Source organism: Chelonia mydas, chromosome 2 (assembly GCF_015237465.2).
Source record: "Chelonia mydas isolate rCheMyd1 chromosome 2, rCheMyd1.pri.v2, whole genome shotgun sequence".
NCBI classification, from domain to species: domain Eukaryota; kingdom Metazoa; phylum Chordata; order Testudines; family Cheloniidae; genus Chelonia; species Chelonia mydas.
Window position 1 is genome coordinate 230,302,360 of NC_057850.1, and position 17,692 is coordinate 230,320,051.

Genomic DNA, 17,692 nt, shown 5'->3' on the forward strand with positions numbered 1-17,692 from the left:
AGCTATCTGAAGCCCACATTCCAAGCAAAGGGGAAAAAAATTGTAGGGAAGGGTTACAGACCAAGCTGGATAAGCAAGCTTCTCAAACAGGTGATTAAGAGAAAGCAGAAGGCCTACAAGGAATGAGACAAGATCAGCAAAGAAAGCTAGAGGAGGTCTTGGAAGTCAATGCATAGGGTTAGAGGGAGAACTGCCAAAAGCCAGGCAGAGTTGGACCTTATAAAGGGAATTAAAACCAACACTAAAAGATTCTATAGCCATATAAAGAAGAAGAAAACAAGGAAAGAAGTCGTGGGACCGCTAAACACTGAGGATTGGGTGGAAATTAAAGATTATCTAGGCATGGCCCAACACCTAAACAAATATTTTGCCTCAGTTTTTAAATGAAGAACTTTGGGGTAATGGCAGGTTTGATAAGGAGGTAGAAATTACCACATCTGAGGTTGAAGTCAAACTCAAACAGTTTAGTGAGACTGAATCGTGATAATCTCCAACCAAGAATATTAAAGGAACTGGCACATGAAATTTCAAGCCCAATAGCAAGGATTTTTAATGAATCTGTAAACTTGGGGATCTTACCCTCTGACTGGAGAATTGCTAATATAGTTCCTATTTATAATCTGAGGACTTCAGTAACTCAGCCAGAGGTTATGGGGCCTATTACAGGAGTGAGCAGGTAAGGTTCTGTGCAACGTGCAGCACGTCAGACTAGATGATCACAATGGTACCTTCTGACCTTAAAATCTATTAGAAGTGAGCCCCAAGACTGCTGAGGCCCTGCCCGCTATCATCACAAGCAACTCATTATAAAATGGAACTTGTAAATTTGTCCAACTCTCTCTTAACATGAATTAAGTTTTCTCATCCCACAATTTCTATTACGAGGCTATTCCAGAACCTCAGCCCTTCGCTGATTAGAAACCTTCTTTTAATTTCTAGCCTGAATTCATTCATGGCACACACATCCGTCTGTTCTTGTGCCAACACTATCCTGTAGCGTAAATAGCTCTCCACCCTCTCTGGCATTTATCCCCCAATGTATTTATACAGAGCAATTATATCCCCTCTCTTGGCCTTATTTTTGATAGAACAAACAAGCGAAGCTCTCCAAGTCTCCTCTCATAAGATATGCCCTCCATTCCCCAAATGACCCTAGCTGCTCTTCTCTGCACCTGTTCCAGTTTAAATTCCTCTTTCTTGAACACAGAGGACCAGAATTGTACGCAGGATTCCAAATGAGGTCTTACTATTGCCTTGTACAATGGCATTAATACTACCCTCTCTCTACTGGAAATGCCTCCGCCTAATATGTCCTAGGATCACATTTGCCTCTTTCACAACAGCATCATAGTGGTGGCTCATAATGAAAAACAAACTGCTATGCAAGAAGTCATATCTGAAGAAAAAACATAAGTTATAAATAAGGAAAATATGTTTGAACTGCTCACAAGAATCTTACATTTTCACAAGCTAATAATATTTTCTGGTACACGTACGGAAGTATCCTCAAATATTTCTCACAAAGGGGAAGACCATCTTCATGCACCAACTTGCCAACCTACATAGGAAGACTTTTAAACTACATTCAAAGGGCACAAATGACAAAAGCCCACACAACCATAAAAAAGGAAATCTTTACAGAGATCTAGATGGGGCAAGGAAAGACATGGAAAATTACAATAGGTTCATAGGAATAACAAGAAGGAAAATCAGTGGGGGAAATCTGCTCAACATCTAAGATGTCTACATGCAAACACAAGGTGTAAGGGGAATAAACAGGAAGAACTGGAAGTATTCATACATAAGCTAAATTATTACTTAAGTGCAGTCACGGAGATGTGGGGAGATAAGTTTCATAATTTGAACACTGATACAGACAGGGATAGCTTGTTTAGGAAGGACAGGCAGGATAAAAAGGGAGCTGGTGTTGCATTATACATCAATAACACATACACTAGTTCTGAGGTCCAGGAGGAGGTCAGAGGCAGATCAGCTGAAAGTCCCTGGGTAAAGATTAAAAGGGTAAAAAATCCGGGTGACATTATTGTAGGGGTCTGCTACAGAACATCAACTCAGGAAGAGGAAGTCGATGAGGCACTTCTAGACCAAATAAACAACAGAAATATCCAAAACAAAAGACCTGGTAGTAATGTGGGATTTTCACTACCCAGACTTCAGTTGGAAAAGTAATACTGGAAATTTTATGTTTTGCTGTAAGTTCCTTGAATGTATTGGGGATAACTTTTTGTTTTGGAAAGTGAAGGAAGTAACCAGGGGGGTAGCCATTTTAGACTTGATTCTGACCAAAAAGGAAGAATTGATAGTGAATCTCAAGGTGGAAGGCAATTTAGGTGAAAATGATAATGAAATGATAGGTTTCATGAGAGCACCAAAATAAGGACAATGGACTTCAGAAAGGAAGACTTTAAGAGACGAAGAGAAATGGTAGGCAATTTTCTTCTACCATGGGAAGAAAATTTGAGGAAAAAAGAAAGAGTTTAGGAGAGCTGGCAGTTTCTCAAGGAGACAGTTTTAAAAACACACTACTGTAAACTATCCCAATGTGAAGGAAAGAAAAATAGTAAGAGACCAAAATGGCTCCATCAGGAACTCCTTGATGACCTGAAAATCAAAAAAGGAATCCTACAAAAAATGGAAACATGGACAATTGCTAAGGAGGGAGTACAGCAGAATAGCACAAGCATTTAGGGACAAAATCAGAAAGGTTAAGGCACAAAATGAGTTACACCTAGCAAAGGCAATGAGATTCTTTAAATACATTAGGAGGAAGAGAGACAAAGGAAAGCTTAGGTCCTCTATTCACTCGGAAAGAAGAGCTAATAATGGATGACACCAAGAAGGCTGAAGTGTTTAGTGCCTATTTTGTGTCAGTCTTCACTAAAAAGATCAGTTGTGATCATGTGTGTAACACAATTAACATTAATGAGTGGGAAGGAACACAAGCTAAAATAAGGAAAGAAGTTTAAAGAATATTCAGGTAAGCTAAATTAATTAAAAAGCCTGACAACATTCATCCTACCATACCTAAGGAAGTAGCTGAAGCAATCCTGGAACCGTTAGCAGTTATCTTTGAGAAATCATGGAAAAAACGTGAGGACTGAGGACTGGAGAAGGGCAAACCTAGTACCTATCTTTAAAAAGGGAAACAGTGGGGACTCAGGGAATTACAGACCGTATCTTCAATACCTGGAAAGACACTGGAACAAATTATTAAATCAATTGGTAAGCAATTAGAAATAATAGCTATCAAGAACAAACTATGCAAAATCAACCTTGCATCCTTCTTTGATAGGTTTACTGACTAGTGAATGGGGGGGGGGGGAAGCAGTAGACGCGGTATAGCTTGATTTTAATAAGACTTTTGGCGCTGTCCACAAGACATTCTCATACGCAAACTAAGGAAAATGTAATCTAGATGAACTTCTATTAGGTGGGTGTACAAATGTTTGAAAAACAGTACTAAAAGAGTAGCCATCAATGGTTCACTGTCAAACTGGGAGGCCAAATCTAGCAGGGTCCTACAGGGGTTAGTTTATAAGGGAGAATGTGTTTATAAAATTGGCAGATGACAGATGGGAGGAGTTGCAAGCACTTCAGAGACCAGGAGTAAAATTCAAGACAACCTTGACAAATTGGAGAAATGGTCTGAATTTAAAAAACTGAATCCAATAAAGACAAATGCAAAGTACTTCACTATGGAAAGAAAAATCAAATCCATAAGCTACAAAATGGGGAATCAGTGGCTAGGTGGTAGAACTGCTGAAAAGGATTTTAAGATTCTAGTGGATCACAAATTGAATACGAGTCAACAATGTGATGCAGTTGCAAAAAGGGCCAATATTCGAGGGTGTATTAACAGAAGTGTAGTATGTAAGACACGGGAAGTAACTGTCCCACTGACACAGCATTGGCGAAGCCTCATCTGGAGTACTGTGTCCAATTCCAGGTGCCATACTTTAGGAAAGATGGGGACAAACTGAAGAGAGTCCAGAGGGGAGCAACAAAAATGATAAAAGGCTTAGGCCTGATCTACAAGTTTATGTCGGATTTAGCAGCGTTAAATCCCAATTAACCCTGCACCCGTCCACACAACGAAGCCACTTTTTCGACATAAAGGGCTCTTAAAACCGATTTCTGTACTCCTCCCCAACAAGGGGATTAGCGCTGAAATCAACATCGCCATTTCGAATTAGGGTTACCGTGGACGCAATTCGAAGGTATTGTCTCCAGGAGCTCTCCCACAGTGCACCATTGTGATCACTCTGGACAGTGCTCTGAACTCGAATGCACTTGCCAGGTGTACAGGAAAAGCCCCAGGAACTTTTGAATCTCATTTCCTGTTTGGCCAGGGGACCTCATCAGCACAGGTGACCATGCAGTCCCAGAATCGAAAAAGAGCTCCAGCATGGACCGAGTGGGAGGTACTGGATCTGATCACTGTATGGGGAGAGGAATCCATGCTATCAGAACTACATTCCAAAAGATGAAATGCCAAAACATTTCAAAAAATCTCAGAGGCCATGAAGGACAGAGGCTACATCAGGGACGCAACACAGTGCCGCGTGAAACTTAAGGAGCTCAGACAAGCGTACCAGAAAACCAAAGAATCAAACGGACACTCTGGGACAGACCCCCAGACATGCCGCTTCTACGCTGAGATGCATGCAATTCTAGGGGGGGCCGCCACCACTACCACACCCCTATCCGTGGACTCTGATGATGGGGTACTCTCCGCCATGGCTGAGGATTTTGCAGATGGGGAAGATGAGGAGGAAGAGGACGAGCCTGGGGAGAGCACACAACACACCGTTCTCCCCGACAGCCAGGATCTTTTTATCACCCTGACTGAAATACCCTCCCAACCCAACGAAGCCGGAGAAGGGACCTCTGGTGAGTGTGCCTTTTTAAATGGAATACATGTTATAAAAGCAAGCGTTTAATGATTAAGTAGCTCTGAGGACTTGGGATGCATTCGTGGCCAGTATTGCTACTGGAAAAGTCTGTTAATGTATCTGGGGATGGAGGGGAAATCCTCCAGGGACATCTCCATGAAGCTCTCCTGGAGGTACTCTAAAAGCCTTTGCAGAAGGTTTCTGGGGAGAGCAGCCTTATTCCATCCTCCATGGTAGGACACTTTACCACGCCATGCTAGTAGCAAGTAATCTGGTATCATTCCATGACAAAACCTGGCAGCGTATGGTCCCGGTGTTTGCTGGCATTCAATCAACATCCGTTCTTTATCTGTCTGTGTTATCCACAAGAGAGTGATATCGTTCATGGTAACCTGGTTGAAATAGGGGAATTTAATTAAGGGGACATTCAGAGGTGCCCGTTCCTACTGGGCTGTTTGCCTGTGGCTGAAAAGAAATCCTCCCCGCAGTTAGCCACGTCCCGGAGGAAAACTGCAACACTAAATGGCCAACTCAACGGGCTTTGCTTGGTATGGGAAAGGAGGGGGCTGCTGTTATGAAGGTTGCAGAAGCCGAAAGACTATAGCTTACCATGGCCGCCTGCAAGCCGAATTCTGTTGCCCGGCCCTGCGTGTGTGATCTCCAACACCAAAGCCACAGACACCCAATATAAGATGCAAAATGCAACCTTGTACCAAAATCACATGTGCTATGTAATGTGAATAGTGTAGTTCACTGTGAAAGAGTACAGCCATTGTTCTGTAAAATGTATCTTTTTAAATACTTCACTCCCTTTTTTTGCTCCAGCAGCTGCAAATGTTTCAAGCCTCCCTCCTCCGTCCCAAAGGCTATCTCAGATAAGGTGGCGAAAAAAACGCACGAATGATGACATGTTCTCTGAGCTCATGCAATCGTCCGGCACTGACAGAGCTGTGTGGAGGGACACAGTAGCAGAGTACAGGACAGTGGCTGAGGAACGTGAGGAGAAGTGGCAGCAGGAAGATCAGAGGAGGCATGAGGCAACGCTGGGGCTACTGCGGGATCAAACGGACACGCTCCGGAGTCTGGTGGAGGTTCATGAACAGCAGCAGGATCACAGACTGCCGCTGCAGCCCCTCCTTAACCGCCCTCCATCCTCCCCAAGTTCCATAGCCTCCTCATCCAGGAGCCCAAGAATGCGGGGTGGGAGGCTCCGGGCACCCAACCACTCCACCCCAGTGGACAGCCCAAGCAACAGAAGGCTGGCATTCAACAGGTTTTAAAGTGGCCTTTTCCTTCCCTCCTACCCTCCTCCCACACCCCACCCGGGCTACCTTGTGAGCTATTCTCCCTATTTTTACAATCAATTAATAAAGAATACATGTTTTTTAAACGATAATGACTTTATTTCCTTTGAAAGCAAGCTGTGATTGAAGGGGGGAGGGCGGGTGGCTTTCAGGGAATTTAGAAGCAATCAAGGGCGCGGGAAAAACAAACAGAAGCGTCACACAGTACCCTGGCCAGTCATGAAACTGGTTTTCAAAGCTTCTCTGATGTGCAGCGCTTCCTGCTGTGCTCTTCTAACTGGTGTCTGGCTGCACGTATTCAGCTGCCAGGCGATTTCCATCAACCTCGCACCTCGCCATAAACGTCTCCCCCTTACTCTCACAGAGATTGTGGAGCACACAGCAAGCAGCAATAACAGTGGGAATATTTGTTTCGCTGAGGTCTGAGCGAGTCAGTAGACTGCGCCAACGCACTTTTAAACATCCAAATGCACACTCTACCACCATTCTGCACTTGCTCAGCCTATAGTTGAACAGCTCCTTACTACTGCCCAGGGTGCCTATGTACGGCTTCATGAGCCAGGGCATTAAGGGGTAGGCTGGGTCCCCAAGGATAACTATAGGCATTTCAACATCCAACAGTTATTTTCTGGTCTGGGAAGTAAATCCCTTCCTGCAGCTGTTTAAACAGACCAGAGTTCCTGTAGACACAAGCGTCATGAACCTCTCCCGGCCAGCCCACGTTGATGTTAGTGAAACATCCCTTGTGATCCACCAGTGCTTGCAGCACTATTGAAAAGTATCCCTGGCGGTTTATGTACTGGCTGCCCTGGTGGTCCGGTTCCAAGATTGGGATATGCGTTCCGTCTATAGCCCCACCACAGTTAGGGAATCCCATTTCAGCAAAGCCATCTAGTATGACCTGCACATTTCCCAGAGTCACTACCTTTGATAGTAGCAGCAGCTCAATGATTGCGTTGGCTACTTGCATCACAGCAACCCCCACAGTAGATCTGCCCACTCCAAATTGATTACCGACTGACCGGTAGCTGTCTGGCATTGCAAGCTTTCACAGGGCTATTGCCACTTGCTTGTGAACTGTGAGGGCTGCTCTCATCTTGCTATTCTTGCGCTTCAGGGCAGGAGAAAGCAAGTCACAAAGTTCCATGAAAGTGCCCTTATGCATGTGAAAGTTTTGCAGCCACTGGGAATCATCCCAGACCTGCAACACTATGCGGTCCCACCACTCTGTGCTTGTTTCCCGGGTCCAGAGTCGGCGTTCCACGGCATGAGCCTGCCCCATTAACACCATGATCTCCAAATTGCGGGGATACGCGGTTTAGAGCAAAGTGTGTTCATGTCCTCATCACCGCGCTGCTGTCGCCTCCTTGCCTGGTTTTTCAGGTGCTGGTTCTGCATACACTGCATGATAATGTGCGAGGTGTTTACAATGGTTGTAACTGCTGCGGTGAGCTCAACGGGCTCTATGCTTGCTGTGCTATGGCATTTGCTCCTGCTCAGGCAATCCAGGGAAAAGGGCGCAAAACGATTGTTTGCCGTTGCTCTGACGGAGGGAGGGGCGACTGACATGGCTTACAGGATTGGCTTATAGGGAATTAAAATCAACAAAGGGGGTGGCTTTGCGAGAAACTGAACGGCCCCCTCAAGGATAGAACTCAAAACTGAGTTTAGCAGGCTGTTGATTTCACGGAGGGAGAGAGGAGAAAATGAATACAAAACAAATCTGGTCTATTTCTTGTTTTGAGCCACTTCATCTATCTTTATACATCTTGCTGGCAGCAGACTGTGCAGTGCGACCACTAGCCATCGTCATCTCCTGGGTGCTCGGCAAAAGACGGTGCAGTATGACTGCTCGCCATCGTCTTCTCCTGGCTGCTGATTAAAAGATAGTGCACTGCCAGTAGGATTCAATGGCCATGAGACGAAACTTAAAAGAGAAATGACCTGGCTGAGTCACTCCCATGTTTGCCCAGGTACCCCGACCTCATCGAGGTCGGTTAAAAGAGCACCCTGGACTAGGTTGACAACGGCTACCAGTCATACTGCACTGTCTGCTGCCAAAAGGCAATAAGCTGCTGCTGCTGTGTAGCTATGCAGTAGCGCATCTGCCAGCACCCAGGAGTCATACGGTGACGGTGAGCTGAGTGGGCTCCCTGCTTGCCATGGTATGGCATCTGCATGGGTAACCCAGGAAAAAAGACGCGAAATGATTGTTTGCCGTTGCTTTCACAGAGGGAGGAAGGGAGGGAGGGAGGGAAGGGGGGGCCTGACGATACGTACCCAGAACCACCCGCGACAATGTTTTAGCCCCCATCAGGCATTGGGATTTCTACCCAGAATTCATATGGGCGGTATGGATAGCTACCCACAGTGCAGCGCTCCATAAGTCGACTGTTGCCTCAGTACTGTGGACACACTCCGCCAACTACATGCACTTAGAGCATTTGTGTGTGTCCCCACACAAATCGACTGTATAAAAACGCTTTCTACAAAACCGACTTCTATAAATTCGACCTAATTTCGTAGTGTAGACAAGGCCTTAGAAAACGTGTTCTATGAGAAACAGTTTTTAAAAACTGATTGTGTTTAGTCTTGAGAAATGAAGACTGAGTGGGGACCTGATAAAAGCCTTCTTGCATATTAAGGGCTATTATAAACCAGACGGTGAATAATTTTTCTCCATATCCACTGAAGGTAGGACAAGAAGTAATCAGCTTAATCTGCAGCAAAGGAGATTTAGATTAGATATTAGAGAAAACTTTTTAACTATAAGGGTACTTGAACTCTGGGACAGACTTCTAAGAGGAGTTGTGGAATCCCCCCATTGCAGATTTTTAAGAACAGGCTGGATAAACACATGTCAGGGATGATCTAGATTTACTTGGCCCTGCCTCAGCGAAGGCAGCTGGACTTAATGACTTGGAGTCCCTTCCAGCCCTACATTTCTATGATTTTGTATTTCTTGATAACAGATTTGCTCCATTTTTCCTGTACAAGACTGGAAAGCTATCCCTGTCACTATCCTTTTCTGACACACAACGTTTCTGGTCTTACCTACTCTACCAGTATAAATAGAGGAGCAAAGCACAGCAAAAACATTCTCTTCTGTTGGTGACAGAGATATAGGAAAAAACAAGCTGAAGTGGTTAATTTAAAATATTGAGGGATTGGTGGGAGGGATACACCAATAGAAAAGGCCTATTTTGCCAATAACTGATGGTGGGAGAACTGAAAATCAAGCTCCCCTGGATGAAATCATTATTTGAAAGATGGGGTGGGGAAATCTACTAGACTAAAATTAAATGAAACCCCCAAGTTGGCAGCGTCCCCTCTAGAAAGGTCTACTAATGGAACATCAGGGTGTTGCACATGCATTGGAAGAACCATGTGGAACAAAGCATCTGACCACACTGTGACCACCTCAAGGCATTGTTATTAGTTCCTCCCCTTCCATTAATACTAAAGGTATTGATCACTTTTAGAAAGATGTTTCTTTCTGGATTTCATTAAATTGAAAGGAGCAGCACCTGATTGGACACACTGAAGTCTTACTGAGTCACAGGTTCTGCTCGTCTAGTTTATTGGCATTACATGGATGTTGCTATCTGAGAAAACAAGACTTATTAGAATCACAAAATGGTTAATGGAATACAAAAACTTCGGTCATCGGTTCAAATATAGCCCTTACTGGTAATCAAAAGTTACCATATGATGGCAATCAACTATATGTTTAGTAGTTTAAGTTCAGTTCCTACAATCTATATCACAAAATGACTATGCAACTGATATCAGCTTGCATCGTTCTTGGAAGACTCAAAGCAGCTAAGGACGGAGCATAAAGTACCTTTTCACTCCTATCCCTTTGCCCAAAAGGTGGCTCCTTGATGGAAAGTGTGAGGAAATTAGTTTTGCTGAGTGCTTTAATTCCTTAGCACTGGGCACAGAAGTTTTCTATCTCATGTCTTTCATAAATATTGAACGGGCTGAGTGGAGACAGAAATGGAAAGAAACTACAGTTTGAAAATATAAAAAGGAAAAAAATTGCCTTTGCCTGCTACTAAACAATAGACACAGATATTCCAAAACTTACTCAGAATAAATCTCTTTGATCCAAGTCCTCTCAAAAATTCTCCTTGCATAACAAGGGAAATCTTTTTAGACATGAACTAGAACGGTGGTTCTCAAACTTTTGTACTGGTGACCCCTTTCACATAGCAAGCCTGAGTGTGACCCCCCCTTATAAATTAAAAACACTTTTATATATTTAACACCATTATAAATGCTGGAGGCAAAGCAGGGTTTGGGGTGGAGGCTGACAGCTTGCGACCCCCCATGTAATCGCCTCGTGATCCCTTGAGGGGCCCCGACCCCCAGTTTAAGAACTTCTGAACTAGAAGGCAAAAATAGGTTTCCTTCCCTCCCTGCAGAGATATTTTAACTGGCTTTTTAGATATGACTAGATATAACTCTACTGTTAGTTATGGGCTGAATAGCTCCAAGAGCAGGAGGAAAAAAAGTTTTTAGTGCACAAGTTAGTCTAAAACTAAAAGCAGAAGTATGGCTAGGTTAGTTTGGGTACTGAATGCCATTTTGCCTTGTTATTGGGGGTATTTAGTTCTAATTTCTTTTTAAAAATGCAAGTTTCTTTGAAAAGGCCAAATTGGAAAGAAAAGTTGTTTTTGACAGCTGGCAAAGTTAGTTAAGTCAGTTATGAAAAAAATCACACAAGAAGTTTGACAGCAAAATAGCAAGGTCCAACTCGTTATCTTGTTCATTCGCAATAGAATGCTGGGTAAGAGCCAAGTTCCCCAGCACCAATACACACACAAGTTAATGATGGCCTGAGGGAGCAATACTGGATTTCTGCAATGAAGAAAGCACCACATAAGACAATGTTAAGAACTTGCATGTATTTCAGAGCTCTGTGTTATGATTGTGAAAACTATTTAATTCGGAGAAATTTAATTTGTTTTCAAGAACAATGAAGTAGCTTCTAGAGCAGTGGTTCCAAAACTTTTTTCTGCCAAGGACCCCTTTCATCTCCAGTACTACTGGAATACCCCTGCCAGCATGACCTTGCACACGCCATGCATGAGAGATCATGCTGTGCAGAGAACAAAATGAAGTCCTCCAGGCAGCACAAGTGCCAGAACACCATTTTGGCACATTCTAGCCCTGGCTCAACAGATTTGCGTAGCACTCAAATACAGAGGGACAGATGTTAGAGAGCCTTAAAGAAACAATTTGCATGACACTCCTCAGTCTATAGCCAGAAGCTGCATTGCTACGGTGTAAGCTTTGATCCTGGTAAAGTAACATAAAAGAGGACAAAATTGTGAATCTCTTCCTCAAGGGAGCATATTCTTACCAATGCCTTTCAACATCTACACAAGGAATCAACCAATCCATCTCACCACAAGTTAGATCTATGCCAACGATCTGTGCTTCACTGCCCAACTGAAGGATCAGTGCTGTCCGGGCTCTCAGTCTGATACACCAAGAACCAATTGTGCACCAAATCACAAGTGAGCCTCTTCCATTTTCAGAATCATGAAGCCAACAGACAACTCAGCTGGAATGGGCTGTCACTTGTCCACTGTCTACCTTGGAGCAACATTATAATGCATTCTCTCCTTCAAGGCACACATGAAGAAGACAGAAGGAAAAGTTTTCACCCAGAACAACATACTCAGGAAGCTTGCACATTCAAAATGGGGAAGCAATCCAGCAATAATAAGAGTAAATAGCACTTTGCTATTTGATGGCCAAATATGCACTTTCCATGTGGGAAAACTCCATTCACGCAAACAAGCTGGACCCGATGCTGAATAATAGCTGCTGCTACATCACAGGATGTCTAAAAGCAACAAATGTGAATGGCCTTTATGTGTTTGCCAGAATTGCTTTCACCAGATATTAGGAGAGCTGTCACAAGCAAAATACAAAAATTATGACAGGCCAAAGATACCATACACCACTACATGGCTATACTGCTGCAATTAGCTGCCTGAAATCACAGAAATGATTCCTAGCTACAACAGAACCACTTAAAATCATCACTAACAGCTACACAATTGGAAATGTGGCACACATGGCTTGAAATACTCAGCGAGTATACCAAAATGCACATCAACATTGCCTAACGCTTTCCCACAGTTGAGAGGAAGGATTAGTCAACCTGGAAATGTTTAAATCATTTTCGAACAAGAGTTGGCAGAACAAAAGTGAATATGCAGAAATGGGGCTATTATTCCAATGACCCAGATACACGTCACTGCAGTGAAACACAAACCATGGAACATCTGTTGGTCTGCTGGCGCCTGAAGGAACTGTGCGCCATGAAGATCTCGCCAGGGCCACAGACCACGCCATATCATGTTCCCAACATTGGAAAAAATCTATCACTGTAATGTAAGGACAGGAGAAGGAGGAGATGATGCAACAAAAGCTATTGGTACTCTTCCGACTCTTTTCCCTGGAACTCTCCATTGGGAAAGATGGGATGACTATGAAAGGCTAGATCATCGTGAGAATGGCCTTACTGGGTCAGACCAAAGGTCCATCTAGCCCAGTATCCTGTCTTCTGACAGTGGCCAGTGCCAAGTGCCCCAGAGGGAATAAACAGAACAGGATGCATCACTTGATGATTACCTCTGTCACCCATTCCCAGCTTCTGGAAAACAGAGCCTAGGAACACTATCCCTGCCCATCCTGGCTAATAACCAATGATGGACCTATCCTCCATGAATTTATCTAGTTCTCTTTTGAACCCTGTTATGATCCTGGTCTTCACATCCAAGATCTCTTTCTTGAGTGTTAACAGCTCATTTAGAGCCCATCATTTTATATGTATAGTTGGGATTATGCTTTCCAATGTGCATTACTTTGCATTTATCAACATTAAATTTCATCTGCCATTTTGTTGCCCAATCACCAAGTTTTGAGAGATCCTTTCATAGCTCTTCACAGTCTGCCTGGGTCTTAACAATCTTTAGTAATTTTGTATCATCTGCAAATTTTGCCACCTCACTGTTTACCCCTTTTTCCAGATTGTTTATGAATACGTTGAACAGGACTGGTCCAGAACAGACCCCTGGGGGATACCGCTCTTTACCTCTCTCCATTCTGAAAACTCACCATTTATACCTATCTTTTAACCAGTTACCAATCCATGAGAACACCTTCCCTCTTATCCCAAGGCAGCTTACTTTGTGTAAGAGCCTTTGGTGAGGACCTTCTCAAAGGCTTTCTGAAAATCTAAGTACACTATATCCACTGGATCCCCTTGGCCAACATGCTTGTTGACCCCCTCAAAGAATTCTAGTAGATTGATGAGGCATGATTTCCCTTTACTAAAACCATGTTGACTCTTCCTCAACAAATTATTTCATCTATGTCTGACAATATTGTTCTGTATTATAGTTTCAACCAGTTTGCCCAGTACTGAAGTCAAGCTTACAGGCCTGTAATTGCTGAGATCACCTGTGGAGCGCCCTTTTTAAAAATTTGCATCACATTACCAATCCTCCAGTCATCTGGTACAGAAGCGGATTTAAATGATAAGTTACAGACTACAGTTAGTAATTCTGCAATTTCACATTTGAGTTCCTTCAGAACTCTTGGGTGAATACCATCTGGTCCTGGGGACTTATGGCTGTTTAATTTATCAATTTGTTCCAAAACCTCCTCTAATTATACCTCAGTCTGGGACAGTTCTTCAGATCTGTCCCCTAAAAAGAATGGCTCAGGTTTGGGAATCTTCCTCACATCCTCAGCCATGAAGACCGATGCAAAGAATTCATTTAGTTTCTCTGCAATGGCCTTATCATTCTTGAGTGTTCCTTTAGCACCTCAATCGTCCAGTGGCCCCACTGGTTGTTTAGCTTCTGATGTACATAAAAAAAATTTGCTATTACTTTTTGAGTCTTTGGCTAACTGGTCCTCAAATTCTTTTTTGGCCTTCCTAATTGTATTTTTACACTTCATTTGCCAGTGTTTATGCTCCTTTCTATTTTCTCATTAGAATTTAACTTCCACTTTTGAAAAGATGCCTTTTTGCCTCTCACTGCTTCTTTTAATTTGTTGTTTAGCCACGGTAGCTCTTTTTTGGATGTCTTACTACATTTTTTAATTTAGGGTATACATTTAAGTTGAACCTCTATTATGGTGTCTTTAAAAAGTTTCCACACAGCTTGCAGAGATTTCACTTTTGGCATTGTACGTTTTAATTTCTGTTTAACTCACCTGCTCATTTTTGTGTGGTTCCCCTTTCTGAACTTAAATGCCACAGTGTTGGGCCGCTGTGGTGTTTTTCCTGCGACAGGCATATTAAATTTAATTATATTATGGTCACTATTACAAGCGGTCCAGCTATATTCACCTCTTGGACCAGATCCTGTGTGCCACTTCTCCCTTGGATTGAGCTGGAATGCAATTCCTCATTACTGAGAATAAGTGTACGAGGGCGGTTGGAGTAGTACAAGCCCAGGAAAAGTAAAGTCCTCCAGCCTAGTCTAAGGATGCTCCAAAGACGAGGTACCTACTATGAGGGGACCATGAGTTTAAAGCTAGAAGAATTCTGGACTCCCGTCCAAAAGCATTTTAGAGATATCTTCTTGCAACCATACGGGTAAAGATTTTACAGTCCAAGAGAGGACTAGAGTTTTTAAACATATAATGGAAATGAAGGGAGACTTGTTTACATAAGAGACCTCCTGAGAAACCAAGAGGCAGCCAGAAACCTGAATAGCCAATTCCAACGTGGACTGAACCATCAAGACAATGGAAATAGGTTAGTGGCTGCTGTCTTACTAAGGACCACTTTCTTTTCCAGGAAATCATAAGTTGTTGCATTCTCTCCTCTTCTATCAGGATGAAAGAGTCATTAGATCAACACTACTCTGCAGCTTCTACTATGGACGCCAAAGACAAGAGTTTTGCCATAACAGCTGTAAGCTTGCAGAATTTAGCTGAAGGAGAGGGTAGGGCCAACCCTGAGTTAGGGCTGCCCAGGTATTCAGGAGTCCATTCATTAACAGATCAATGGGGATTAGTATCCTGCATTTCTTCTGAAATAAGTAGAAGTTTCCCCCAATGCTATGGTCAAAGTGGAAGGAGTAAGTAATTTACTCTTATTTCTGTGTAGGAGGATCAAGAGAGTCACATTTGGACAGATCAGGGCCCAGGTCCTTGATTGGTTGAGATGTGAGGGAATGATCATAGGACAAGATGACACTATATCTAACTAATATTCTTAGGACATCAGCTTATAGCAACATTGCCTTTCAAGAATTTGAGGTTATCAGAAACTGATCGAGATACAATACCTGATATTTGGTGGCAGTTCCAACACAGAAGAAGACTTCTTAGATACCGGAGCAAGTTTCCTGATCTTGAGCACATATTCCTCCTGAGTGCAGTAGGGATGGGTGGGGCTGCTATACCCTAAGAAAGAAAAAAACATGTACCACTCTTACCCTTCACAACTCTTTGGGAAGGCTAGCCTGAGCTCCGAGGACAAAGACTGTGATTGTACCCAGCTCTATAAAGTTTTGTTGACCAGAGTGGGCATTTTCCCAGGGAAAGTGGGTTTCTCAAGCCCAAGGATAGGTACTCCAGGATAGTTTCAAAGTAATAAACAGAACTAAGAGATCGGGTGGTGAAAGTTTAGTAGAGCACAACCAGTTAAACTACATAATTATATACATATTATTGCACTGTAGCACTTAAATTATAGACACAAGTCACATCCAAGGTTTTTGGTCAGTATCAGAGTTACCAAAAGTAGTATCACATTCAGTAGTGTTCACTGGTTGAAGTATAGACTAGCGCAGGAATACAACTTTGCTCTTTGCTTCTTTGCCAATCTTTTCTACTGTTCAATTGACGGGGTGTATAAACCCCACACTAGAACTGAAGAGGTTAAATGGCAACTCTGGGCCCAAAGGACCCTGCCCAGCCACACCTGCAGAGAATGCTCCAGTTAGAGGAGGAAGCTTAAAAGGAAGCTAGACAGCTCAGAAAGGAGCTGACCAGGCAGGGAGAAGGACCTGGCTTTGGTGCTCCTGTGAAGGGGCACTACAGGAGCCTTCCTCTGCAGAAGAAGAGCCTAACTGCTGGGTTCAGTGTAGCCTGATTTATAGATTATATATTAATTACATTGATTACTTAAGAATTCCCAGTTATACCTTTGAGGGTTGCCAGGTTCTTGTCCCAAGATCAGGCCCAGTATTATTCAAATTATTATATCAATGGGAACCCTGATGTGCACAGCTGCAACACTCACACTATAGGATCTCTCCAATATTTACAAATAGTTTATTAATACACTTAGTACAGTCACAAGCACTCCAACTCAGTAAGGTAGAGAGAGGTACTACAGAATGTATATCTGCACATCCATATACTCACACCATCCCATGCAAAACAACTTGAAATGTTAGCCATCATCTTCCTCATCACCACCACCTTCCCCCTCATCACCAGTTGCTACCATACTGGCACCTCCAAAGGGTTACATCTCTCTCTCCTACTGCCCCCACGCTGAGATGCACCCCTAAACATGGTGCCCTGGGCAGTCACCCACCCGTAAGGCCAGCCCAGACCCCCCACCCCCACCCCCGGAAAATGACAACCCCCAATACCATGCCATCCTTGCGTCTGTGCTGCTCGCGGTGGTGGCGCTGCGTTCAAAGCTGGGCGCCTGGCCAGAAGCCACTGCTCTCCAGCTGCCCAGCTCTGAAGGGAGTACAGAATAAGGGTGACAATATCATGAGCCAGATTTCATGGTACATGACGTGCTTTTCATGGCCATGAATTTGGTAAGGCCCTAAATATACTACACTGATGCCACAGTGTTTGATGCATATTCAGTAGGGGTTTTTCACCTCTTCCTAATTTGTATTTCCTCACCTTACTAATGTTCAAGTGTCCTTCTCCTGCAGTTTAGTATACCAATTATCTCAACTTATATATGTCAATTTGTTGACATGGCCTTCTTGTGGTCATGTATCTGCAGATGTAGCTCATGTATCAGTTATGTATGTCAATTTGTTGCCATGTTTCTCTAGTAGCTGGATCATGTTCCTGTAGTTGCAAATTCCCATTAAATACTCTATTTTCAGCTCCCCAATACTTGGGATTTTCTGTTGGGCTGTCTATCTGTGCCAAAGTTCATAGGCCTCAGGCCTTATGCTAAAGCTGCAGAAGCTAATGTCCTACAGAATATGAGCCTGTAGGTTCCTTGCATTACAGCTGAATATAATGAAGGCAAACTCACCACATAGTCTACAAGTCCCCTTTGATAGGGTTAACAATCACCCTATCACATAAATTTAGGGCCTTACCCCTTTATTTAAACCCATGCTTTCTACAGAACACTATAAAAGACACAAAGGAGAACTGTCACCTGCCCAATTAGTATATGTACCTTGATGTAACAAAAATGTTAATCCTATTACCCTTCACTCCAATTGA

At 43.3% G+C, this 17,692-nt stretch overlaps 1 protein-coding gene across 6 annotated transcripts in view; it reads right to left on the reverse strand.

Moving 5' to 3' along the window:
* Positions 1-17,692, reverse strand: part of MPP7 (membrane palmitoylated protein 7) — a 334,940-nt gene that overhangs the window by 273,131 nt on the left and 44,117 nt on the right. For 3 of the 6 annotated variants that reach the window (XM_043541382.1, XM_043541383.1, XM_043541384.1), the window contains exon 3: positions 15,544-15,661. The exons of the other annotated variants lie outside the window; for them this stretch is intronic. In XM_043541382.1, coding sequence (XP_043397317.1) covers positions 15,544-15,661 — 118 coding nt within the window. The remainder of the gene's footprint in view (positions 1-15,543; positions 15,662-17,692) is intronic. 6 annotated transcript variants of the gene reach the window in all.